Here is a 27,993-nt window from a genome sequence, read left to right as displayed (position 1 = left end):
GTTCGAGCCCCGCATCAGGATCTGTGCTGACAGCTCAGGGCCTGGAGCCTGCTTCGAATTCTGTGTCTCCCCTTCTCTCTGCCCCTCCCCTGCTCATGCTTGGTCTGTCTCTGTCTCTCAGAAAATAAACATTGAAAAAATAATAATAACAAAACACGATATTAACCAAGCTGATAAAATTAGAAAAAAAATAATGAAGGAAAATCTGTTCATTCACTGAAATATACCCACTTTATTTAATCATGTTATTATATACTACTATACTACCTACTGCATGAAGGATAAACTGCAAAAAAGTAATTGCTCTCTACTAGCTCCTCAACTTAAAAAATGTTTAAAGGTTACAAAGCAGGGAAGGAGTTATCTTCTAAGCACAAACATTGCTAATGCATTCTAATATCTTAGGAACTAACAGGTTTAGCTAACTTTATTGTACTTTATATAAAAACTTGCTCATTGTTTATTTAGCATGTCACTCTAAGACCAACATATGCCAATGTCTCCATGGCCCAAAGTCCAAACCAAAGAATCCAAGGTAACAGTCCTGGACTCAAAACTATCTGCTTACAAGATGCTCTGCACAATCTGTTTTTTGTGAAAAACATTCCCTCCAATTTAGTCTACACTTACTAATGTATGCTACATGGTTCACACCTGAAGTCCATACTCGCTGCAGTTTGTGTATATTTTTATGCCATTTCACTATGCTTTACTGAGGCATGAGAAATTGACCTCTACATTTAACCACTTCAGTATGCGGGTTTGTCTCCCAGATCTGAGTAACAATGTATTTAATTTTCTAGACTATAAAGCAGATGTAGGACTGCACTGAAAGTAACTATTAGCACATCCATGACTAGAATCTGAGCTGCTATCTTGCCCAGACCTCTCAGGATTAGTACAATGTCTGGCCAAAACTTACTTTTGTAAGCAGAAGTAATTACTTCCCTAACATAATTAGCAACAAGCAAAAAATTATAGTCACTTCTCACCTAATGCATGACGGATAAACTGCAAAAAAGTTTGTAAGAGAACAGAGTAAATTTGGAAGATGAATGCGTCTTTGAATTATGACACATTCTGATTAATTGTGAGATGTCGGGAAGAGGGAACATAGAAATTCTGAGGCAATGCAGTGGTTAAGTGCTTACACTCAGGAGTCAGACCTGGGCGTGAATCCCAGCTCTCACTACCTGGCCGTGTCACTTCGAGCAAATTCATTTGACGTCTCCATACTACTGTTAGAATCCTTGCACATTAGGATGAAAATAACGATGGTAGTATACACTGATAACCTCCAAATCCCATCTCAGCCTGAGACCCCTTTCCACCCAACATCAGTTAGGCCTTCTCATGCATCATATGTCTTTAATCATCCCCACCTTGCTCTACGGGAGAAATGATTAGCTCCTCTTAACAGACAAGAATTGGCCGACAAAAGATGAAATTACTTGCCCAAGGTACACAACTAGTATATAGTTTCCATGTCTACTTGACTCAAGGTCCACTCCTGGTGTTTTCATTTTAACAAGGAGCTTTCAGGACCCTCCAAGGTAGCAATTGGATATGTTATTCCCAAATGCTTTCTCTCTAACCCCCCGCTTTTTTTTAATTTGAGCATTTATTTAAATTTTTACAAATCATAAATTAATGTTGAAATAAAATTGAATAACCAAAGTGTAAGGAAATTAAAAAATTAAGATTCTCCCCACCCTGAATCTCACTGCGAAGACAGTATTGTCCTTAGCAGTTTGTTGCACATTTTCCAGACTTTTTTCCATGCATTTATGATCACACACACAGACACACACACACACACACACACACACACACACCATAAGAACAGTTAAAGATTTTTGTTTTTATTTTAGAAAAATAATATCATACTTAGCAGACTGTTCCTGCTTTTCCCAATTAATGTATCTTAAATATATTTTCATGTTAATATATATGGATTTTCCAATTCATTTAATGACTACATAGTATCCCATTCTATATATATATGTTTTAATTACAGTATCAATTGATAAGCATCTAGATTGAATGTTTTTCACTATTATGAACGACACTGCAGTGTCCAATTTTGCACATACCTATCTTTGCACACTGGTGCTAGTATTTTCAGTGGAACATGGTCCTTAAAAGTAGAATGGCTGATAGGAACCTTCTAACCTTCTACAGATACTGCCAAATTTCTGTGCAAAATAAATGAATCAATTTATAAGTTCCCAATTCTTATGAAGGGCTATTTTATTACAAGTAAATTTTTAACTCAGATTTTAAGGAATTAGAAGAAATCTTTTTAAAGAACAGAATTGTATATATCATCTAAACTTAATCAAATGACTTCTATTTAATTTTCTGTAAGTTTGCCTATGGAAACTTCTCAGGTCAAACAATTATATGATTTATTTTTAATATGGGGAACAAATATATTAAAAAGACAATCGGAGGGGCCCCTGGGTGGTTCAGTCGGTTAAGCGTCCAACTTCGGCTCAAGTCATGATCTCACCACTGGTGAGTTCTAGTCCCACTTCAGGCTTTGTGCTGACAGCTCAGAATCTGGAGCCTGCTTTGGAGTGTGTGTCTGCCTCTCTCTCTGCTCCTCTCCCCACTCATGAACGCGCGCTCTCTCTCTCTCAGAAATAAACATTAAATTTTTTAAAAATATATTCAAAAAGAGAGAGTTGGAAATGTTTATAATTGATCTATAAGAATAGGAAAGAAAATCTAAGTCATCATTTCTCATTTCTCAAAGAAAGAAAATATATGACAGAACTTAATAATTCAGGTTCTAGTGTCAGACCAATTCAACCATTCATTCAACAAGTATTTGTTGAGCGTCTACTGTGTGCCAGGCTCTGTTCTGGTGTTGAATATATGAACGAACAAGACAAAGAAGATCCCTCTGCTCTCTCACAATTTATGGTAGGGTGATGGAGATAAAAATTAATTAATAGAACAATTTCAAAAACTGATAACCAAATAGAGTATTGTGACAGATTTCTGGGGAGGAGGGCCAGCATTCCTGTAGACTTGATCCTGTAGGTTAGGGGTCTTAGAGAAGGGGACACATGGGATGGTGCCTAAATGGTAAGAATGAGCTGGCCAGGGGAAGTTCTGGGGCAGAGGGAGAACAAAATTTGTAATCTGGAAACAAGCTCAGTCGCCTCAGGGAATGGAAAGATCTGTGGGCTAAACGCGGCACACAATGTTGTAGAGGAGGACCGGGTAAAGCCATCAGGTAGGGCTTTTAGGCCACCAGGAGACATCTGCCTTCTATTCTAGGCCATTAGAACTGCCTTAAGCATGAGAGTGACATGCTCTACTTTATACTTTAGAAGAGCATTCTGGCTAATATACTGCTCCCCACGTATTAAGTGTATGTCCTTGGATAAGCTACATTACGTTTCTTAGCTGATATTTCCTCGTTTGTAAAGTTAAGATAATAATAGTATGTATTACATGTATTAATATGAGGATGAAATGAGGTAATGAATGGAAAGCATTCTGCACACTGCCTAGCACATAATAACTGTTCACTAAATGTTTTCAACTAAATCACTTTTACATCATTAAGATCACACTGAACTGAAGTGAGCATGCATGGTTCACCATCCCCAATTATGCAGCCTAATAGCAAAAAAATATCTTTTAAAATTAGTCCTGATTCAAATCTCTATTATTGGGAGGCTGGATTTGTCCATATTGAATCAACATGGCACTTTTCTCCTATCTGATCCTATGATACAGCCCTGAGCTATTTATGTGTATGTGCACACTCCTTCCTCTCACACACACTAGATTATTCATCTCTGTGTTGGTCCCAGAGCCCATAATGCTCAGTACATCATACATAAGGTAGGCAAGCAGGTAAGTAGGTAGGTGGAAGGATGGGCTAACAGATACACAGAGGACAAAAATCATGGGGGTGAGAGAAAAGAAGAAAGTATTTCACTGAAACACTTAAAAGAGTAAAGTTTTTGTATTATGAGTATGCAAAATGTATAACTGATCCCTTCTTGCCAAGTTTATTATTCTATTCATGTATTTGCATAGTAGTGGACCCCATGCTGAAACCCCATAAGAAGACGCTGCACTATCATAAGGACTTACTGCCTTCCAATCTTGATTCATCTCTACTGAAAATATTTAGCAATACTCTGAAAAACATGAAAGCAGTACTTCTCATAATAATCACTGTACTGTAGATTTATGAGCAACAGAACCAAAATTGTGAAATCTGCCATGTTTCCCATTTACCCGGCTCTCTTTGTGAGTGTGATATGTGACATCAAGAGTGTTCACATGTAGAATTCCAATTTCTAGGTTTTGAAACAAAGATCCACAATAGTAGCGGAAACATTTGTTCAGTGATTTTGCATCTAAATATGTGAAAGATTTCCACACACCAGAGAATGTGTAATAGATGACAAGTGACCCTATATCCAAATACACAGAACCACAGAAATTTGAGAAGTTACTGATTTAATAAAATAAAATTAGTGAAAGAACAACTAAGAAATAATATCCTTTGTCCTGTGATATACAAAGTACTTTTTTATGCAATGTCTTATTTTGACCTTCATAACTCTCTTAAGAAAACAGCAGATAATCAATAATAAAAATTGCAAAAAGAGAAAAAAAATATGGCCAACTATATCCGAAGTTCATGGACATAAAAACTGACACATTGAGTAGATGACTTGCCCCAAGTCTCTAAATCAGTACGTGGGACAGCTGTAATTGTAACCTAGGCCCTCTTAGTGCACTTTCTGCCATCCCATACTAGTTCAGCATGTCGCAAATAGTGCAATTCATTAAAACTGAATGTATCCCTATTTAAGAGAGAAAGGAGCAAACTGTATATAAGTTGCAAGTAGCATTATTGAAATTTCTCCTAGAATATTATAAATCCTTTCAAGCAGGACAATTGTCCCTTTAAATAAGCATAATTCCTCGCTAACCACTAAAATACTACATATTCCCTAGATCCAAACAATAATAATAGTACTAAATAATCACAACAACAAAGCTTTCATCTCCTGAATACAAACGTACCAGACTCTTGTCCTGCATTCTCCACATTCACTGAATTTAGTTCTCACAACAATCTTATGAGGCGGATATTGTTATCACAATCATCATTGTCATCACTACGCAAATAAATGGACAAAACTGAGGCATCAAGAGATTAAGTATCTTGTCCATGACCATTTGGCTACTACATTGGTTCAGTGACTCTTAACTGCAAAATGCTTATGTTTATGCTGCCTCTTGAAATAGGAGCCTCTTTATCCCATTCCTTTCCTCAATTAGATTCAACCAGTGATAAAGGAAAAATCTCTAATTTAGATTAACGATTTAAACCATTTCCACGCATGTCTAAGCAATACCAATTTTGTTGACCAATGACTACACTTCATCTTCCAAGTGCTGGAAGATCCATATGTAAAGTGCCTAACAGAGAACCTGGCACAACATATGCAGGTGACAATTACTGAGAGTCTACTATGTGTCTGGCATTATGCTAAGTGCTTTTCCCTGCATATGCACCCCATAAGTGTTAACACTGTTCTTTCTTTCTCTTAATGAATACACTCCATTAGAACTATCTGGATCCAAAGCTGTTTCTTTGAAAATTAAGCTGAGCAATGAACAAAATTTCTTCTCACGGAGGCAAACAGTATTAAATCACCAGGTATAGAAAGCTATTGTAGCTGGGTTATAAGGGACTACTATTGCTCTGGCTCTTGATGGCACACAGATGCATACAAGAAAGTATGGAAGGAAAGTATTGATGAGACGACTGAAGGCATAAGCTGGACTCCTCACCTACAGAGCTTATTTCCTCTCCAGAAAAAGTAAAACTTAAAGCACAAATAAATTATAAGTTCATTCATGTATATACATGTATGTACATATATATGTATGTACTTAGGGGCACCTAAGTGGTTCAGTCGGTTGAGTATCTAACTCTTGGTTTTGGCTCAGGTCATGATCTCAGGTTCATAGGTTCAGGCCCCACGTCAGGCTCTTCATTGGCAGTATGGAGCCTGCTTGGGATTCTCTCTCTCCTTCTCTCCCCCTCCCATGTTCGTGCTCTCTCTCTCTCAAAATAAATAAATTAAAAAAAAAAAAAAAAAGAAAAAAGAAGTTTATATATATATATATATATGTATATACATATGTATATGTACATATATATAAACATAATTTCCAAATTAATTCTGTGAAGTATAAATAAGTTCTTTCCCTGAGTCCTTTTAAATATTATGGTTCCTTAACTAAAATTTAAATAAAAAATTGAAACAAACAAATAAGAATTATGTTCTCTTGACATTTTTAAAGAAAAAAATAATTTATAAAAAAAGCTGTATTCAAGTATAACTTTTCAGAAATCTGCATATTAAGCAAAACACAACTTTCACAAGATTATATATTTTTTCATTTACATGTATAATCTTTGTATTTGTATATCTTTATATATATTTAAACATATAATATATATTTTATTTGTATATATTTATAAATTTATATATAATATTATATGTATATACATTATAAATAAAACTAGCAAGTTCCTTTACAAGGATAAATATATTCAGCTTCGGTGGACCTCAGCATAAGACTGAAGATCTGTGATGTCTCCTGAATCTAGTAATTATACAAAGAGATCTATATCTCTCTCCTCCCTAATGTTCTGCAAATTCCTAGTCGATTAATATATTACATTTAAACAAGAAAGATGTAGAACTACTTATAGCAAAAGAGAGGTAGAAAGCAGCAAATACACCACTAAGACAGAGATCTGGGTTTCATTGTACATTCCATGGACAATACGAATGATATTGATTTTCAGATTATCTGGTCTTTTATATTATGCATACCTCCTTTCCTTTCTATTAGTGAAGAGAGCTGAATTATCTGTGCATTTGTTTGAGTCCACTGAGAGGCCCAAATCACCACTTGGAAATATCAATCATTCCTTCCAGATTAGTCTCTACTAAGAGCCTACAGTGAAATGATAATGCACTAACCTGTCTCCAGTTAATGGCAAAATAATGGTTGCTTGAGAAGAAAATACAATGAAAGATAATCTCATTTGAGGGCTGCAAAATAAGAAAAGAGGCAGTTAAAACATTTTTAAAAGAAATATTGATACAATACAGATATATAGTTATGGAGTCTCAGTTAAAATCGGACTCTGATGGTCCAGGCTTCTTTTAAATAGAACTCCCTAAATAGATACACTAACTCTGCTTAACATTACTGCATAAGCCATTTCGGATTCAATCAGTGCTTCTCAGCACTCAAGCAATCCTCCATGACCCATAGGGCCACTTAAGGAAGAGACTAACTAGAAAGATAAATTCTAGGCCAATGTAAAATCCTTTTGTAGAAAACACTTCTTCCCTTGGTTCTACCATCTCCTTAAAGGAAGCCAGACCCTTCTGAGTGATTGTCATTAACAATATTTAGGGCTACGGAGCAGCTGGTTTGATTTAATCACCACAATTACGATAGGAGTTCAAACAAAAGCTATCTGGAAGTTAGAATACTTATAGAGTGCCATGGACAATGTGAAAGAGACCAAGCAATTAGTTTGATTAGACATTTTCAATTGCCCAAGTCTCAAACATCATATTTCTATATGGCAACACCTGCCCCAGTTAGCTACATCCTTTAAGCTTAGGCATTTATCTCACGTAATGGTTCTTGACTCCATGATACTCTATGCAACTATTACTAAGACCTGAAACTGCCCATAGGAAACAAAGATCTATAAACTGAAGATCAGAATGATCTCAAAGACTTATCCATATTTGAAGTCATTCTCTGCAGCAGTCACCCTTTATTCACTTCCTACAATGTTTTATGAGTCAGTAACTAAGCAACTAAATTTGAGCCAGAGAACTGTGTATTACAGAATTCTAACGTGCAAACCAGACCAAATAAATAAAGGCCCCATTTCTTAAAAACGTTGTATTGAAAGGATCCGTTGCTTTCAATCAAAATCTGTGTGATACGTTCTGCACTCTCGGATTAAATCAGAAAATTTATAAACAACTGTCTCTACTGCCTTTAACATTTAAAGATATAGGGCTTATTTATTTTTCTTTCCTAGACAGTTTTACTTCAGACCCTGTCCAGAAATGAGAGTGTTATACTTGGCTTCTTAAGCAGGAGACTGATGATTGAACATGGACAAGCATACATTTTTATAGGGATAAGTTTACTGCTGCCAATAACCGAAAGCAAGGATTGCCTAGGCCTCTACAGATTGTTTGAAGTTACTTGCAACATGACTTTCAAAATGTTTTGATCATCCAAGCCTGTTTTACAGAAAACATTTGGGCTAACAAGACTGAAAGAAGCAATATTTAATGATACACTCCTTTTTGTGTCCTTTGCATTATCTTGATAAACTTGCATTTGCTCGTTGCATTTTTTCCTTTAAAAAAAGAAGGAAAAAGAAGGCTCAAAAGCCTGGTGTCCTGGGGTTATTTTTAAACAGAGATGCCACTAATTTCTAGTTACCTCTAAATAAGAGAGTAAGCTGGATTTCATAGCAGTTATGCTTTTTATAGGAGAGAAAACCAGTCTTTCCTAGTAAGGCTTATTGCATATATAGAACAGTTAAATTTTAAACCAGCCACACACCCACACATTGGGTAAACACAACTCGTTTCTTTAAACACACACAAGTGCCTTTTCTGGTAGTGGGTTATTAACACATGTTCATTTGAAGTTTACCAACACTTTTTTTTTCTTAATGAGGACCTCTACAATGCTAAGAACTGTGTGGAAAGAAAAATATATTATGGATACTATTAGCATAAAATTTGTTTAATGTGATAAATTATGAGAAAGCATAACTTAAATTCAAAACAGATGAAAATTCAGAAAGGAAAAGACATTTGGAATAGTATTTGAAGATGCTTCCCCAGGGCCTGAGCCAAATTTCTGGGATCCAGATGATAAAAGCCCTGAACAACTGAAGGGCTGTCCTAATAACTACATGTATGTAATAATGATCTTGAGGCACTGAAAAATCAACATCTCAGTAAAGACTCTCCCTAAAAAGTTTTCAAAAAAGGGATACCTTACACTTCAGTCTACTTCCTTCCACCTCAAACCTCCCTGCCTAGAAAAGTAAAGTGGGAGAAATACCTCACAAATCTCTCTGTAAGTTGCTGGACAAAATTGTAAATTTCAATCCAATTGTTTGCCACACTCCCAGACCTGTAAAATGAAAACGAACTGATCAGAAAAAAACAAAAACAAAAAATATTTACGTAGGGTAACCTGACCTCCTCTTCAAGCAAAATTTAAGTGTATCAGTAGCTAAAACTTAGGCGCTAGAAGAATCAAGGAAATCAAGCCATCTTCTAGGACCACCTGCCCAATTGTTTGGAGTAGATCTCAACTCTTCAAAATAAACACAACCTCCCCTCACAGGAAATGAAAAACCCCCTGAGTGTGTGGACCCTAGGTTTTCCTGGCCACAATGAAAGCGCAGTGATCAGGAGAAGACCAGGCAAACTAGCCAGTGAGGGGTAAGGACAAGGCGGGGGCGGGGGCGGGGGGGGGGGGGGGACGGCGAGGAACAAGCCCATCTGGGTTACAGAGATGCAGACGGCTACCCCAAACAGACACGCTCCCATTTCCCAAGAGGCCCCAAGACTGGCAAACAGTGACTACCCCACTTCCCCAGAGAGCCCAGCAGCTCCGGGCTCCTACGATCACCTCCCCCCCGCCCACAACACACACGTACACACACACACACACAGCCGGCACAGATAAGAAAGCGCTTGCCCTTTGGACAGGGCACAAAGTACCCGTCCTCGGGTTTCCAACACCCCTCCCCAGAGAGCAGACACATCTCTGTCTCCTCAGCCACAGCTCATCCAGTGCCACCAACAGAAGACCCTGGACCTCCCTCCGGCACTCACTTGTCCAGGACGAAGTAGAGATCAAAGGCTCCTCTGCAGGAGGGCTGCTCCTGGGCGCTCACCAGCCCCCCAGGACAGCTGAGCACCAGCAGCCACAGCCCAGGGACCAGCCAGCTCCCGGGACTGCGGGCCAGGGACAGCCCCGCCACCATCCTGCGGCCAGGGGCCTGCGACTGCCTCCTGCTCGCAGCCCCCTCGACTCGACTCAGTGGGGACGCTACGGTGGCAGGAGTTACCAGGGACGCACCCTGGGGTGGGGGCCAGCGAGCAGCGAGGGCGCCGGCGCCCGGGGCAGCAGGACCCACTAACTGACTGAGGGAGGGAGAGAGGAAGGGAGGGAGGTCCTAGGAGGACAAAGGGAGACACTGCAACCGCCGCAGCTGCCGCCGGAACTCTTGACGAATCCCAGTGGAAGAGCGATCCAGTCCTCCCCCTCCGCAGAGTTCCTGCAGACAATGAGGGCCCACGGCGACAGCGCTCAGGAGAAGTTCGCTCCAGGCTTCTGGCCGAGCCTTTAGCGGCAGCCGCGGACCCCGACCCGAAGCCCCATTCCGCCCGGAGCGCTGATGTCCGGCGGCTGCAGTGCCGGGCGGGGCAGGCGCCCTCGGGACGCGGGGACGGCCGCGCAAACTTGCAGCGGAGATCCCCGTCCGCTCGTTCCCTTCCTCCGGCGGCCCGACTCCCCCCGCCCGCGCTCCAAACTTTCTTCCCAGTGTTCTGCTCTGGCGCGGCGCAGCCGGGCGGTCCCCTTTAGGGGAGGAGGCAGAGCGGGCCCTGGGGCTAGCGATTCCAGGGAAGCCGCTTCAATCAAGGCCAAGAGCAAGATCTGGCCAGGTCTCTCTCTGTGTGTCAGCCTGCGTCTGAGGGCGGGGGCGGGGCCTGATCTGAAAGCACACACGCACACTTGTGGGTTCGTGCCTGAGTTCAAGTTGACTAACGTTTGCCAGATTTTGAAAGGGGAAAAGGAGTTTACAAAAACAAGTGTCCCCTAGATACTAAACATATCCGTATAGCCTGCAGGCCTGGCCTATTTCAGCAGCTGTGCAGAAAGGCACTCTGTGTTTGCGAGACCAAAGCCTAGCAATTCCAAGGGAGGTGGTGGCCTCCGCCCCACCCCCACTACCGCCGACGCCCTCGCAGCTGTACTTGCTGCGGGTCTACCTCCCTAAGGCAACTTCCTCTTTGTAAACCTGGTTTGTAGTTTCAACTTGCAGAGCCAAAACGGGCGGGGGCGGAGGGCAGAAAGGGCGGGGGGGGGGGGGGAGGAGGGAGGAGAAGCCTCCGCAGAACTCGTTAGGAGCGGAAAGTTGTACCTCAAAATATTCCATCCAACTGGCGTTACCCCCAAGTTCCAAATAATTAAGAATTTCATCCCCTGGCAAGGTAGGCCGTCTTTGTCAATCTTGGGCCGGGGCTGAAGGTCCAAGGGCACTCACATTCTCTGCTTACTCATTCTGCACTTCCTCCCGTCTTCTCCCCATCACCTCCACCTGTGACCTCCCCGTTGTTGAAAATGGCTTTTAGGACTTGAAGTTTCACTGGTATGATGAAAGGGGAAAATGAAGTATCCCCTCCTCCTTTATATTTTATTTAAATCGATGCTTTATGATAAAAAGTTCATGTAGTACTTAATCATATACTACCTTTTAGCATCTCGTTTGTTGTCATACGCATTTAACTTTTCACTTACATTACCTTTGATATACAACCAGATTTGTAAGCTCTTTGAGGATAGAAACCAGGCACTTTAAAAAGGTTTACTGAGTACCAACTATCTATTAAGCACTGTTCTAGGACTTACAGTGAAGGCACAGAACAAGAGCAGTCTGGTTGAGAAGGAAAAGCAGACAAAAATAAGTAAATGTCCATATTAGCAGGTGGTTTGCAGAGATTTCAAATATGGCAATATGACAGGGAATGACTGACTAGGTGGCTAACAAAAGGCAGCCAGCTATTCCAAGAACCAAAACAGAAATCCCTAGATTTTGCAGGTCACCATAGGCATTAGCTTAGCACATTTAAGAAACAGAAAGGAAAGCAGTATGGCTACAGCTTTGTGGGTAAGATGAAGTAAGAAAGGCAGGCTGTGGGCAGATTATGTGGTGCTTTGTAAATTGTGATAAACAATTCAGATATTTTACATTACATTACATTTATATTCTATTAAGTGTGATAGAAGCCCATTAGAGGAGTTTAGCCTCTGGGATGGGGTAGAGGATAAAGTACTATGATCTATGTTTTTCAAAAATCTTTCTGGCTGATATGCCACAATGTATTTGGAAGCAACAACAATGAAAGCAAGGAGGCCAGTCAGGAACTATTTCAGTATCAGGGCACAGTAAAACAGTACTTGGACCATCGCCCCTACAGCAGCTTAACTGAGGGATATGAATGGACAAAAGCTTTAATAAACCCAGACAGGAGCACCTGGGTGTCTCAGTCGGTTGAGCGTCCAACTTTGGCTCAGGTCGTGATCTCACAGTTTGGTTTGTAAGTTCAAGCCTTGCATGGATTTCTCTGCTGTCAGTGCAGAGCCCACTTTGGATCCTCTGTTCCCCTCCCTCTCTTACCCTCCCCCTCCTTCTTAGGCTCTCTCACTGTCTCTGTCTCTCTCAAAAATAAATAAGCATTAAAAAAAAAAAAACACACAAAAAACAGACAGACCCACAGTCTGGAAATATTTGCTACCTGGAGATGGAAATTCCAGGACCATCCACTGGATGTACCACTTCTTACCTGTTGGGGTAGGGAGGGTACTGATAGGACAAGTGGTTGACTGAACGAATGGAAGATCATTTAGCCTTCTGTTAGAATAAACACATTGTGTTCAAATAATTGAACTCCAGAAGAAAGTCTAAGGAAAGGGATGACTGTATTAAAAGAATCCTAAATCTTTCCTTCCTCCTTGGCTTCATCTTTTCTTGAGGTTCTGAAATTTTAATTCCTCTGTAGCCATCAGGTCTCCAGGGATTTGCTATCACCTTTTGTTTCACATTTGGGTCCAACTATAGATACACTAATCTCCTTGACTTCCCACAACAAAGCTGAAACAGGCTGACCTTTTCAGGAAACTTGTATTAACAGCTTTTTAACATCTCTTGTCGAGGTTTTTAGTGTTCACCGTTGGTTAAAACTGGTCTCCATTTTCAACTTTTAATCAAGATAAAATCAAAGGTATGATATACCTTTAGCAATTAATACTGTATCAGTATTTGACTGAATAAAACCTGGGAGAAAAATCTGACAGAAAGTAATAACAACTGGTTTAAAAGGGGACAGAAGGTGAGGAAATAAGAGACAGGATGCCAACTATGTACTCTATCCTCATGATGAAGTATTTTAAACTCACATTTATTGGCTTTCTTTCCCCTAGCTTCTTGACTCATAACCTGCTCATCTTCTGGGACCACACACACTAATCTAAGGATCTATCTTGTCCAGGCCTACACTAAAACAAAATATCTTGGACTTAAAACTTGTTCTTCCTCAAAATTCCCTGGACCGCCTCAGGTCTCCTTACTTAGTCCTTCTTTCCTGACTATGAGACCAGCAGAGCCGATGGAATACTAAAGCATATTACCATTCTTTTGGTTATTTGTTTGGGTAATTAATTGAGCCCAGTTCTGGAACTTTTTTTCATTTCACTCATTTGCTCATGGAAGACCTATAATAAAGCAGGGAATTGGCCTTGCCTAGCAGAAACCAATAATTAATCAACTCTCTTTCATCTAGTAAAAATTAGGGAAAGGTCATTAATTATGGAGGCAACCAGCTGTCCAGATTTTCCCCCAGACTGAGGGGTGTCCAAGGAGATAGGGCTTTCGGCGCTAAAACTGGAGCAGTCCCTGGGGTGGTCCATGGCAAAGGAGGCTGTTGGTCACTCTGCTTCCAAGCAATAATGAGGGACAGTGTAAGCAAGGGAAGGTTTGGGAACTTCACCAAGCCATGAAGAAGGAGCAGTATCGACAGCAACCCTCTCTGTTCCCATCTAACAGGTAAGAGGCCTCCCTCGGGCAGTGTGTCAGCTGGACGCTAGCCAGGTGAGGTTTCAAGCTGACCTTTTCTGCCTCATGACAGACATGCTGGGACCCTGTGTAACTTTCCAAATCAAGAATAGGATGCACAATGCAGACGTCTAAGCAGAAAGAGAGAGGTTAGACTGAGGTATTTAGATACACAAACCTAAAATAATTCTCTTTTATCAAATTATCTGGATTTCTGCTGAAGTATTTTGCTTCACAATCCATGCAAGCATCCATTCTTTGAAAATTACTATTTGTACCAAACCAAACTTCTAATTCCATGTTAGAATCTATTACCATGTTACATAAAATATGCTAATAAGTTCAAAAACATTTTAGACTCAGTATCATGCAGTTAGACTTGCTGGAGATTGACACTTGATAATTAAAACTGTTCACTATCGGGGCGCCTGGGTGGCGCAGTCGGTTAAGCGTCCGACTTCAGCCAGGTCACGATCTCGCGGTCCGTGAGTTCGAGCCCCGCGTCGGGCTCTGGGCTGATGGCTCAGAGCCTGGAGCCTGTTTCCGATTCTGTGTTTCCCTCTCTCTCTGCCCCTCCCCCGTTCATGCTCTGTCTCTCTCTGTCCCAAAAAAAATAAATAAAAAACGTTGAAAAAAAAAATTTAAAAAAAAAAAACTGTTCACTATCATTGTCTATCTCCTTTACCTACAGAGCTCCTATGGAATTCATGTTAGATTTTATTTATTTATTTATTTATTTATTTACTTACTTACTTATTTATTTATTTGTTTATTTATCTACTTACTTATCTATTTATTTATTTACTGACTTTCCTTTAATTAATGTTTATTGATATCTACTGTGTAACTATTAATGTTCTAAGCACAAATCTTATATTCCCTGTTCTCAGGAGTTCACCTTTCCAATATGCTATCACCAAGTTTTTTCCATCTCCCCCAAAGCCCACAAACAACTGACAGAAAGGGCAAATAAATGACAATAAACAGGAAAGTAAAATAAAATACACGTATCCTATATGTGTAAAAAAAAAAAAATCATATAATCGGGGCGCCTGGGTGGCTCAGTCAGTTAAGCATCCGACTTCGGCTCAGGTCATGATGTCGCAGCTTGTGAGTTTGAGCCCCGCATCAGGCTCTGTGCTGACAGTTCAGAGCCTGGAGCCTGCTTTGGATTCTGTGTCTCCCTCTCTCTCTATACCACGCCCACTCACACTCTGTCTGTCTCTCTCAAAATAAATAAACATTAAGTTTTTTTTTTAAATCATATAATCTATATTGTTTTCAGTAAACATATCTTTGTATGACATCCACAATGACAAATATGACTCTCCTGGAAGTTAAGTACCACACTGGAAGTGATTCATATCCACATTACATGTGGAGTGATTCATTACATGGTATCTACAGTGATTCAGAGGAAGAAAATAAATCTTCAGTATCTATAGGTGACAAAGCTTATTTAACTTTTATAGAATACAGTCATTACAAGTAGATTTCCCCAGTATCTGAACTAGTTCCTGAGAGTGAAGGAAATGTTTTCGGAAGGTTTGATTACTCCTAAATTAACATCTCTATGTATGACAACAGGGTCTGCATTTGGGATTAAGTGTATTTTAAATCCAGTTTCCCAGAACCAGATGTGAGACTCTGAGATTTGCATGCAGGATGTATCCTGGAGCATCCTCTCAGGAGCAAAATGTTGGAGGGGTGAGGGAAGCAGGATGGTCAGAGAGAAGGTTGAAGCATGGCACAATTGCAAAGGAAGTCTCAGCCAACCCCAGTGGCAGCTCTGGAGTTCGGAATGGTCTTTTACAATGGTCCTGAATTGAGTGGGGCAATGCGGCCAGTGTTTGTGTCCCCTCACGGACCAGTCATTAAATGTGGGCTGCCCCTACAGAGGAAGCATACCCTTCGGCAAAGCAGCTTCCTCTGGCTTAGGGCCAGTATAAGAAGAAGGTCAGCTGGGAGCTGTCAGCAGCCAAGCTCCTGGCTGTGGGGAATGAGTGCCTCAGTTCTGAAGCAGGAATCTAGGTGATGCAGCCACAGCATCCAGAACATCCACAAAAAGCCAGGAGACGTGGCAGCTTGGGTGACGAAAGCCTTATTTCCTGTGTAATGTCAGACCTTCACAAACTAGGTCAGGCTCAGAAGGGTGTCCTGGAATGATAACATCATGTATCTGTCTCCCTTCTCCAGATCAGTTTTTCAGTGCTCAGTGGAATGCCTCTAAAGTAGTATTATAGTCATATCCCGTCTTCCTACACCTACACACTTCAATGTGACTTATTTTCTGAAGTGTAAAGCCAATCACATTAATCACCTACCTAACAACTGCCAATGAGAGACCGCTTCCAAACGATTTAAGGCCCTCCACAACAGCAGCACAGATTAGCTCTCTATCCTTACCTCTGACAAGTCCCTCACATACACTAGGCTCCAGAGGAACCATGATAGTCACTGTACTATCATATATACAACTGCACCTTTGAGTCTCACCTCATTTGTGCCCCCGTTACCTGACATCATGTTCCAGGTGTCAAATTCGATCTCTTCTTTCTCTTCCTCTCCATTCCCTTACAGAACAATTCAGGCCGAAAGCCATTAGGTGGGTGCAAGCAAACAGTGTCAGGGTGGACAGGAGCTATAGTAGTCTAGAGCAGGGTGTCAGAAGCCAAGCAGATTGAGGAATATCCTCCTGGTGCAGGGAGGGGCTTGCCTGGCATGGGGTGTTGGAGCCCAAGAAGAAGAAGAGAAATGTCCACATGGGACGGTAGTGGCCTAACATGAGGAGTCAGAGAATGGCCCAGGTGAGGAGATCATCTCTGAGTGTGTATGTGTGCATGTGTGTAGCCGTAGCACTGTCCAATATGAGGTTCCTGAGCCTAAGAGAGGAGAGAAGAACTTCTGTACAAGAGGGATGGTCATTGCGGAGTAGCTGGAGTCCAAGCATGGACTTCCATGCAGGCATGTCACCCCCACTGCAGGGTATCAAAGCATGAAAAGGAGAGGAGAGAGTCTATACTGGAAGACAAGCTGTCCAGAATGTTGGAACCTGAGTGGGGCAATAAGGCAGCTGGTAGCACAGTGCAGGGTGGAAGAACCAGCAGTGTGAAGAGGAATTCTGCACAAGGGAACCAGCTTGATGTGGAGCTGAACCCAAACAGAGTAAGGAGAGCTTCAGAAGAGGGAGCAGACTGGCAGGGGATACTGAAACCCAAGTAATATAGAGAGGACTTTTTTGCAAATGTTACGCCCCCCCCCCCCACAGGGTGTAGAAAGTGCCCAGGCAATGCAGCAGCCAGGTACAGAGTGACAGAGTCTGAGTGGGGGTGCAGGGTGGTGACAATGTCAGAATTCCTGCAGGATGAAGGAATCAGTGTTGGGGGGAAGATAGCAGTGGTGACAAGAAAGTGGTTACATACAGAAGGATTGATAAATTAAGGAAATACAGATAGTGGAAGCTACATTTTTCACCATCAGATAAGGAAGTTACAAATTAGGAAGTGGGAAAATAGTTATTCTCATAAGTCCTTGACACATCTTGACACAACTTGATTCATCTTCCAGTTTTCAAATTCTAGTCATTTTGCTGTTCATCAGCATCCCAGCTAGGGAAGAAGTGAGAATCAAAGAAAACAGAATAGAAAAAGTTGCCTGCAATGGAGGACACAATGAATGCACCCACTGGACATCTAACTACCATGTTTTTCTGCATGCTAGAAAAAACTTAATGTGGGCATCTCCTAAACTGCCCTATAGGCAGGTCTCCTTGTGGTTTAGAATCCACCCATATATGCTTATGCCAGACTTTGAATCAGAACCAAGTTTCAGGAGGAGAGATGACGGCATGAAGTATCCTTTTTGCTGGTGCAGGTCACAGCAACGAAGGTGTGTGCGAGAGGCAGCATCTGGGACTCTTTAGGTGATTTCCTGGCCCACCTCCTCCCTGATCTCCACAGAGCGGGCAGGCAGTTCCCTTATAGCCCAGTGTGGACTGCACTTGAAGAGTTGTTCCTGAGCTCGGCCTTCACTTTCCTTCTTCAACAATCCACATGACTCTCTAAGCTGTTTACACTCCTTAACAAATACCTTTCATTTAAAGAAGCTATACTACATTCTGTTTTTAAAGACATCTACAATTTCTAACATTATGTAATCTCTGTGAACCTTAAGTTAGTCACTTTGCTGGCATCTATAATTGCAATAAAAGGTTGTAAATGGAAGAAAAAAGATAAGAAATTGTGAATTTTTGAATTACCCCTTGCATTTATTTGACATAATCCTTCTCCTTGATAAACTCAGATACTCTGGTGAAAAAGGGACATTAGATTTTAAAAAAGAAGATCCAATCGACTTCTTTGAGAATCTTGCAAGATAAGTACAAATCTTCTTAGCTGATTATGGACACAGAAGTAGGAATTTTAAATAACAAATTCAAAGAATGGGAATGACTGTAGATAGAAACACAACTCAGAAGGGATACAAAACAAGTTACAGCTAGGAATGCTTAAAATTGCAAAGGACATAAGTAATCTTTCAATTTGCTTCTCCCAGGCTATTTTAAACAAACAAGTTGCATGTTTACACCTACTTTTAAGAGGTTACAATACAGGATAGCTTGGAAGAATTTAAATTATCCTTGTAATATTTATTTTATTATGTATTATAATAGTATAAAACTTGGAAAATAATACAAGTGAATTTTGATAACAATTTATAGTTTTTAAGATACTTCTATCTACCTTGTCTTTTTTAAAATGTTTATTTATTTTTGAGAGAGAGAGAGAGAGAGAGAGAGAGAGAGAGCATGAGTGGGGGAGAAGCAGAAAGAGAGGGAGACACAGAATCCAAAGCAGGCTCCAGGCTCCAAGCTGTCAGCTCAGAGCCTGACCTGGGGCTCGAACTCACAAGCAGTGAGATCATGACCTGAGCCAAAGTCAGACACTTAGCCGACTGAGCCCCCCAGGTGCCCCTATCCTCATTGTCTTTTTGATAAATATTTCAAATTTTCAACCAGCTGACCTTAGATGCTGGGTGCATTAAAAATTAACAGTATTTCAATCTTAATTCTTCCTTATCTCTCACCTCAAAAGAAACAAACAAATAAAAAAGACTGAATGACCCTGGGAATTATACCTAAGGATGATACCTAAATGACAGAGTTCCTAGCTAATCCATTCAGGTGAGAAATTCAAGTTCGTTTTTTTTTTTCTTGCCTGCAATCCGCCATGGGAAAGGGGCATCCTAGACCTTGTCTCCACCATTATCATAAAGCAAAAGAAAAAAAATTAAGTCTCTTCTAAGCTAAGCACTAATTTAAAGATTTTGTAGGCAACATGAAAAAGAAAACTTTTTTTTTTGCTTGTTTCAAACTTTTTTATATAACATTTAAACAGTCACAGTGTTTCTGCTCCAAGATATTTAAGCTTTGGTATAAACTATTTTTTTAGATAAAAAAGTTTGAAATGTAATTTTGCTATTTGGAGTGCCTACCATAAGTACTACAATTAAAAAGATTTTTCATAGTTTGAGTCCTTGTGTTTCTCATGGAAACCGCTTGATTAGTGCATATCCAACTTTATTTTAACAGCACATATGGCACATAGATTATCTATCCCAGTTTTCTTGGGAAGTTCTTTGAAAGGAGCAGTAGGAAAGTTGTCAATCCCCAAATGGCCAATGGGTTTCATATGTAGCAAATTTGGCTAGCAAAAATACAACTTAAGTTCAATAATATTGGGCCACAAGTGCCTGAGGATAATTTTTAAAGATAACTAAACCAGAGGTTTGCTTTTGACCCTGATCTTTTTACAGAGTTCATATAGCTTCATCAAATAAATGGAACTTCAATTGAAAAAATTCATTTTTACAAATGTTTTAAATGTATTAATCAAATAACTATTTAATCCTTACTCTCTGCAAAGCACTGATCTTTGGGATACCCAGAGTCTGTTAAGAAAGATACCCTAGTTATATATTTTACCGATTGAACTAAGATACTTAAACAAATAACCATAAGACCGAGAGTAAAGTGACATGATAGAGGGCAATAGAAATTCCAAAGAATGAGAAATTACTCTTAGCTGGAGAGATCAGGATTAATAAAAGAAAGAGCATTTAAACTGCATCTTAAAAGATAGGTAGTACTTTTAAGATTAGTGCAGACAAAGGGATGAAAGCTCCAGGAGGAAAAGGCATAACCAGCTTCCATCTGAGGGTGGGGAGTGATAGAAGGATAGCATCAGTTACTGAGTTGAGTACAAGAGCAAGCATATTTTTAAAAATAAGCACAACTTTTTCACTACCTTCCTTAGGTGTCTCATAGTATCACTTGTATCATAGTATTAATATTGCGTTTGGTTTTGTTTCTATTTTAGAGAGAGAGTACGTGAATGGGGGGGCGGAGAGGAGAAGAGAGAGAAAGAGAGAATCTTAAGCAAGCTTCACACTCAGCGTTCAGCTCAGAGCCCAACTCAGGGCTCAATACCAGGACCCTGGGATCACGATCTGAGACAAAATCAAGAAGCGGCAGCTCAACCCACTGAGCCACCCAGGCACCCCAGCATTGTGTTTTAATCATGCATTTTATTATGCTTTCTCTGGAGTACTGTCATCATACTTTTAATAGGCTGACCACATATTATCTTAAAAGTTGATGCAAAGGCATTATGTATAGGAAATGTGCCTGGGGAAATGACAATTCCCTGTGTCCCACCCCAGCCCCCATCCAAGGGAACAGAATCATAGAATAATGAATGTATAAAGCATCTAAAGGGCACAGAAACTTAATTTCAGTTGAGTGCTGAGTGCATGATGGGATAGAGTGGAAAGCAAAACAAACAAATTTGGATAAGGTCCAATACATAGAATACTTTAGGTCAGTCCTGCCCACCATCTATTTTTATAAATAAAGTTTTATTGAACACAGCCATTCCTGTTTGTTTACTCACTGCTTGTGGCTACTTTTGTGCTACAATAGTAGAGTTGAGTAGTTGAGACACAAACCTTATGTTCCAGAAGCCTAAAGTATTTACTATCTGGTCTTTAATAAGAAAGGTTGCCAACCTCTACCTCAGGTAAAAACATTTTAGTGTATGTACATCTTTGTGTAGAAAAAGTAAAGATAATAAATTTAAACATCAGAGAGGTTTGAACAGGCTATGCTTTTGGAAGGACACTCAGGTTACTGTGGCAAGACAAGTTAGAGAGGAGAGACACTGAGGAGCCAGGAGCCCTTAAAACTACTTGCAAAATAGATAAACTGTAGTATTATTACATTGCTTTTTATCTTGCCTTCAATGAAATACTATAGCCTAGATTCACTCAAAATTGTAAATTTAACAGTAAAATCAGAAGAGTGACATTCTTAAGAGGGGAAAGGTAAGGGAATTTCTACACCTCAGAGGAATATACATAGGTAAGATGTGCCTGGAAAAGAGTTGGAGATGGAGCGACTGTGCATGGACGGGATGGGAAGGCACAGGGGAAACAACATATGGGAAATCTCATTGTTGGAATAGGGTCCCAGAATATCTTTATAGTTAATAGCAAGTCTGTCATTTCTAAAATAGTCTTGAATCCAATTCATGAAGATCATCCCAAGAAAGAGGTAAATGTGGTTATAGTATCAGATACCAATGTGAACCAGGTAAAGAAAAAATAAATATTGCTAAGCTATAAAATGTCTCATGGAAACTAAGGAGAGGATTGTAATGGCACTTATGGATGGGACTACAGTCTACCCTGGAAAGTCAGGTCCCAATATCAAATTCTCAGGCAAGAAGGTTTTGCTGTGTTGATTTAGTTCGGATCAGGTGTCCACCCTGCACTGCAGGTCAAGTTCTGAGGCACGAACATGTAACCACTCATGAACATGTAACATGGCAGACAGGGTGCCGTCCCTAATGGTGAGAGGACATTTCCCAGAGACGGGAAGAGAACTTCCTAGGAAGATACTTCCAAAGGTGTCCTCCACAAGAAATGTAACGCCTTTTGTAGAGAGTCAACAAAGAAGCAAGATTCACTTTGCAAAAATACTGCTTTCAGCCACATTCTTTAGGATAACTCCGTTCCACAGAGTGCAATATCTGTATTGTATATACCAACCTATCCTGTCTCCTCTCTCACATCAGACAAAGAAAAGGCTGAAAATGGCTTTTATAGATTAATTTTTAAACAATTATAGTCAACATCTTGATTGATAATCCAACCAACTACTAAAGAGAAATAAAATGCAGTGCATAGTTCAACCAACAAGCTACTGTTTTTGAAACTCTGACCTTGACAAATTTGCATTTTAAAGACATTCATTAATGATTTCCTTTCTGTGGCACAAATACTGAATATAAACCAAGGGAGCTGAGTATACACAGACATCAATATGTAAAAGATATTGCTGATAAATTCATTGCACCTTGAGGTGATTAGTTTGAAACTCATTGAATTTCTAGTCTTTGAATTAATGCCTTTTTTGTTCATACATGCTATAATACAAGAAGAATCATGTGGCAGTCAAAAAAATAAGCTAACACAGTTGATATCTTCACCATTCATCATATTCTTGACACTTCTAACAAAATGGTTTTCCACCCTGAATTGACAGTCCAAACAGAGGGACTTCACATAGAATTTTAAACTGCATTCATGTTAGATGCTATCACAACACAATACCAAACTCATGAGATCAAACAAATAATTTCTCTTTTCCCTGATGCAGACTTAAGAAGTGTATCATCCCTTTTAACTGGTAATCCTTCTTACAAGAGTATCTTGTAGGAGATAAAGTGCATTGACATTCTTCATACATTACTCTATGCTGGGATTTAAACTGAAAGCTAGTTCCATGGGGAAACAAGGAGAAAAAAAATAGTGTTTTAAACTCTCCTTCTGTGGCTTACCAAGAAAATTAATAGTGCAGACTAAAATATATATATATATATATGTGAATGTGAAATAAATTTCTGAAGCATTATGACAAATATTTGCAATCACCGCTTTACTCAAAGCTACAAGCTGTTCCATTTTCAGTATATAGGAGGATAAGCCCTATGATTGGATAGTCAGACTTCCACTAGCAAAACAGATATTTAATATTCTTGATCCTAATGATTCAGGAAAAAGTTCTGGATTTTATTGGGGGAGTATTTTTCCTCTCCCTCTTTGTCCTCTCACCTTAACTTTGCTGACTTATTGATCCCTATTTATACACATATGTCTCTGAAACATTTGCTTGTGAGCATGTAGATGAATTACTTCCCATATATTAGCCTTAGGACCTGCCTCAGATAAAGAAGGTATTCTTTCCTTTTTACCTGTGCCTTTAATTTTTGCATCTTCTTGAGATTAAACATTCATTTCTTCCAAACTTTCTTCTCTGGTGCTGCACTTGGAGCTTTTATACAAATTATATATTCTGACCTTCACAATACTTTTCGTCTTTTCTGGATGAGAAAATTGAGGCATAGAAAATCCAGACTTAGCTAGTATACATTGCGGAGCAGAGACTTAAATTCAAGTCTTTAGATGGATGCCACATGTAGTTTCCTTTCCTTTCCACAATGCCTTGGTCCTTGCTCTACATGGCCTTCCCACTGAAGGGCACAACTTCTCAGGCAGCCCTCTCTACACAGGTCTCTGTTTCTAGAATCTTCTCCTTCCTGATCTATCCATTCCCCATCCCTTATAAATCATCTCTCTATTAAATTATCTTTTTGAATGTTTTCTGTTTCCTGCCAGGAACCTGATTAGCACGGTGTAACCCTAAATAGCATTCTCCAACTCTCTACCAACTTCTATCCCACTTCCCATTTCTACCATGCTCCATCTCAACTGCTCTGTCCCTTGCTCCCACTGAAGTACTCACTCCTGCTATCTTTGTTCTAGACAAACAAGCTCATCAAGCTTTCCTCATTAAAAGAAAATAATCCAATGTTTTTAAACATTCACATTAATATTTAGATCACTAATAAATAAGTAATGTATTACCTTTCTACCCCATTTCCAACTGGCCGACAGTATTTGCATATTTGCCTTAATCTCAAAGAATAAACATCTCATGTCAGCCTGCCAGGCATCTGCTGCAGGTGGCTTACGATCAGATGTTCTTGACCATTAAGCTCAAAAGTCTGTAGTTAAGAGGAGGGGTTTACAGCATTGAACTTACTCTCTCCCTATTTTGAATCTGATTGGTAATAAAAACATCTAATAGATAAAACTTGATAGGTAATACATTAAATTAAACAAGAGTAAAAGAGTGTTTTTAGATGGAAAATTTCCAAAGAGCTTTCAATACAGAATGCTTATATATGGTCTCCAATTCTAAGCATATGGGCAGTTTGCTTCACTAAAAATCAATCAATCAATCAATCAATGAGATAATATAGTCAAATAGTTTTCAATGAACATATTCTTTGTCATCCCATGTAATTTTCCTATCTAATATGCAGGCAAGAAGTCTCGTATACATTTCAACTAAATAAAATATGAATATAAAAAATATAACCATTTAAGAATTTCCTATGGACTTTTTTTAAGTAGGCACATTAGAGAGGATTGGAGACTGGATTGTCTGTACATTATCAAATAATAACCCAAATAAAAATATGCTTCCAGACATGTGCAGATGGCTGTTTTATAATCACTGAAACTTAAGAAATGATGAAATATGGCTGGCCTTTAGGTTTCCTGGATGAAGACTAATACAGGATGATTTAGCATCTGAGGATCCAGAGGATGTATAACAAGTGTTATCACCAAAATAATGTTGGATAAAGTCTTCAGCCGAGCAGAAGTTAGAAAGCAGCCTGGGGCCTTGGGAACCTTCTGTCTGGCCTGTGGCATCGTTATCTGCCACAGTATCTAGTCTGTACAGAAACCTTATTTTAATTTCACTTGGGATCCATATGTTTCTGCCGACCTTTCCTTGCAAAGATGACTTTTTTCCCACATTTTGCTATTTTCTGCTCTCTAAGCATGTGGGTATTTTTTAAAATTCTTTTGGTTTTGTTGAAGTGACATTTCACTAGCTAAGACAAACAAAGCTTCCAACATAAGGGTGGTGATTAAAAGAGTTTGATAGTATCTTAAATGTACACACAATATAAAGAATATCACAGACTGTGCATTCTGTACTCTGACACTAGCACCTACGCTTCTAATGGCAGATTTGTTTAATCCAATAGATTAATCATCTTTAGCTTCATTCTTATCAAAACGAACTCGAGTTCATTTTAGTTAATTGTTGGGTTTTCTTTTAATGCACTTAAAAGAATATTAGAAAACCATATGGATATATTACTCATTTTTAATCCCTGCAGAACTGTTTTCCAACTGTCATTTAAAATACAGAATACTCAAGAAGGCATGCCTGGAATGTGACTTGATATAAGAGAAGGCTTTAACCTAACCAACTGTACTGATACAGCTAAAGAATAAATGTCACCAGATGGTCTGCATGAAGTCAAGGAACACAATTCTGTCAGTGTAGTTTCAGCACCACCCAGAGATGAAGGTGACTTGGCCAGCTGACATGGACATTCTGGTTGCTTGGCAAATATACCCTTAGAGTGTGTTGGGGGACATCATGTGTCATAATTTGATGATATGAGCCATTTAAAACATCCCATAACCGTTCTGAATGTATTGCTACCAACTCATTTGAATCTCCATGGAAATGTTTTCTGTTTTTTGGGTTTTTTTTACATGGAAGAGAATGTGCAAAGCAGGTGATACTAGTATTTTAGCTCATTTGGCAATTGTATTTTTCACTGAAAATTAAGAAACAAATTGTCGCACTGCATTATAAAAATAGGTAGATGTAACAAAATTATTATTTCTATTTTGCTTCCATAGCTATGCTAATGGTTAGGCAACTTTTACAGTTTCCTTTTCTCTTTACCACTCTTCCCCATTTTTTACCTCCAACTATGAACTGTTAACCTATGTATTTTGCAGGGCAATTATGAAAATAAAGTGAAAAGATATATTAAATGTAACAGCTATGTAATTTTGTAATTAAAAATAGTGCCTTCCACATTGCAGATATTCAGTAAATTCTTCACATTTATTTACATGCCACCTTGTTCCACAAAGGAGTTAAGGTGATACAGCAAAAGATTATTTAGGAAATTTATCTCTCATTTTCTTTCTAGAATTGGCATTCTTTTTTTTTTTTTTTTAATTTTTTTTTTCAACGTTTATTTATTTTTGGGAAAGAGAGAGACAGAGCATGAACGGGGGAGGGGCAGAGAGAGAGGGAGACACAGAATCGGAAACAGGCTCTAGGCTCTGAGCCATCAGCCCAGAGCCTGACTCGGGGCTCGAACTCATGGACCGCGAGATCGTGACCTAGCTGAAGTCGGACGCTTAACCGACTGCGCCACCCAGGCGCTCCGGCATTCTTTCTTTTAATCTGGTTCTACTCCTCACTCACCTCTCCTTCTTTTTATATACTGTCTGTGCGTATGTATGTGTGTGTACTCAGAGCCAAATATTTATTCCTCTCCTTACTCTGATTTTTCTTCCCGTCTTTCACAAAATATTGTCATAATAGTCTTGCTTAAGTTTTTTTGTGTATATACTATTTAAATATACTATTTCACTTAATATTCAAAATAACCCTAAAATGTAGCTATTGTTTATTGACTGCTTACTGTCTGCTTGATCCTGTTTTCCCATTTACCAAGGAAAGAACTAAGTTCTTTAGAAAAGTTTAGAAAATTTAAGCAATATGACCAATGTCACAGAGCTTTTAGGTAGAGAAGCTAAAACTTGAATCCAGATTTGACTTCATGGCACTCTACTGATTGTCTTTATATTTTTATTTTTTAAAAAGTAACACATTTCTCCTTTACTTACCCAACTCCCAATCCTTGATAGAAGGAGAAAAATTGACAAATACATTTTCAAATATTTGAAAATAAGCAGCATTTTCTGCTGTTATCTCTATGTCTTCAATACTATGTAATTACAAGTAACATGCTTATTGTGTGTGATATATCCTGATTTTTTTTGTTAATGATTGCATGCTATAAAAGAGGGGATTTAACTCCCTCTACCACTGCCTCACATGCAAACATTTCCTTCCCCCCATCTTTCCATTCCAGAAAAGCTGTATTCCTGATAATATCTGTAGGTCTTTCTCATGAGCTATGTTTTTACAGAGAAGAATCCTACAATCTCCTGCCTGAGGAATATAAAGTTAGCCTCCAGTATTCTGGATGTTAAGAACGCCATGCAAAGGGGTTCTGAGTGTCTCATTTATCAGAATGTAGACTTTCACATTTCCCCCATATTTATTATGGTGTCTCCCCAGCATATCTATGCTTAGCGGTATCTGATATCTCCAAGAGGAGAACGTCTATGACTCAACCAGTTAACCTCCAAGCTTCTGCATGGGGAAAAGTAGGAATAAGGAGGAATGGGAACTCCTTACAACACTATCAACCTGTTCATGCTGTCAGCTCTGCCCTGCATTCTCACCTTCAGGAGCACCTGGTGGTTTCAATTTGGGAGACTTTCCAGGGTTCAGCAATTTTAATTAACTTATTGGTAGGCTTCGGTTTCAGCTTTCCTAGACCTGCTAAGTCAGTTACCATTCATCCATCTGCTTGGCAGCTTCCAAAATTATCTGTTGTTCCAAAAATGTACCGGAATGTTAAGTGAGTGATTGAGAGGTGAATTCTTCCACTTCAAATTAGCAAGCCAGATCAACCAATGAGAACACACTTGCCCACAGAGTTCTCAGGATCCTGGCCTTCTCCAAGGCTATTTAGGGAAAGGGAATGTTGGTTGAGAGAGGAAATTACAGATTATCCATTCAAGTCTATTATTAAATAACTTTATGTTACTTATAAATTACTTATAAGATCCATACTTCCCTATTATTTCACATAGACTTTTAGCTTGACTACTTGCAAACAATCCCTCTCCTTGGACCGTATATGCTCTTGTCAGTATATCCCCAGTGCCAAACATGCTGCCTGACCTATTATTGGTGCTCAATAAATGTTTGCTGAAAGAATGAACACAAAGAG

At 39.4% G+C, this 27,993-nt stretch overlaps 1 protein-coding gene across 3 annotated transcripts in view; it reads right to left on the bottom strand.

Annotated features, from left to right (window-relative positions):
• Window positions 1-27,460, bottom strand: part of ANTXR2 (ANTXR cell adhesion molecule 2) — a 170,621-nt gene extending 143,161 nt beyond the window's left edge. The window contains exons 1-3 of one of the 3 annotated variants that reach the window (XM_086704776.1): window positions 27,440-27,460; window positions 9,175-9,246; window positions 7,041-7,112 (exon numbers count right to left, since the gene is read on the bottom strand). In XM_086704776.1, coding sequence (XP_086560902.1) covers window positions 7,041-7,105 — 65 coding nt within the window. In that variant the 5' untranslated portion in view covers window positions 7,106-7,112; window positions 9,175-9,246; window positions 27,440-27,460. Of the gene's footprint in view, window positions 1-7,040; window positions 7,113-9,174; window positions 9,247-9,956; window positions 10,819-27,439 lie in introns of those variants that run through there. The other 2 variants (XM_086704775.1, XM_086704774.1) reach the window with 2 other exon arrangements.
• Window positions 27,461-27,993: the final 533 nt, after the last annotated feature.

The sequence above is a fragment of the Puma concolor genome, chromosome B1 (assembly GCF_028749965.1).
Source record: "Puma concolor isolate L17-30 chromosome B1, mPumCon1.1.hap2, whole genome shotgun sequence".
Classification (NCBI taxonomy): Eukaryota; Metazoa; Chordata; class Mammalia; order Carnivora; family Felidae; genus Puma; species Puma concolor.
This window is presented reverse-complemented; position numbering and strand designations above follow the sequence as displayed.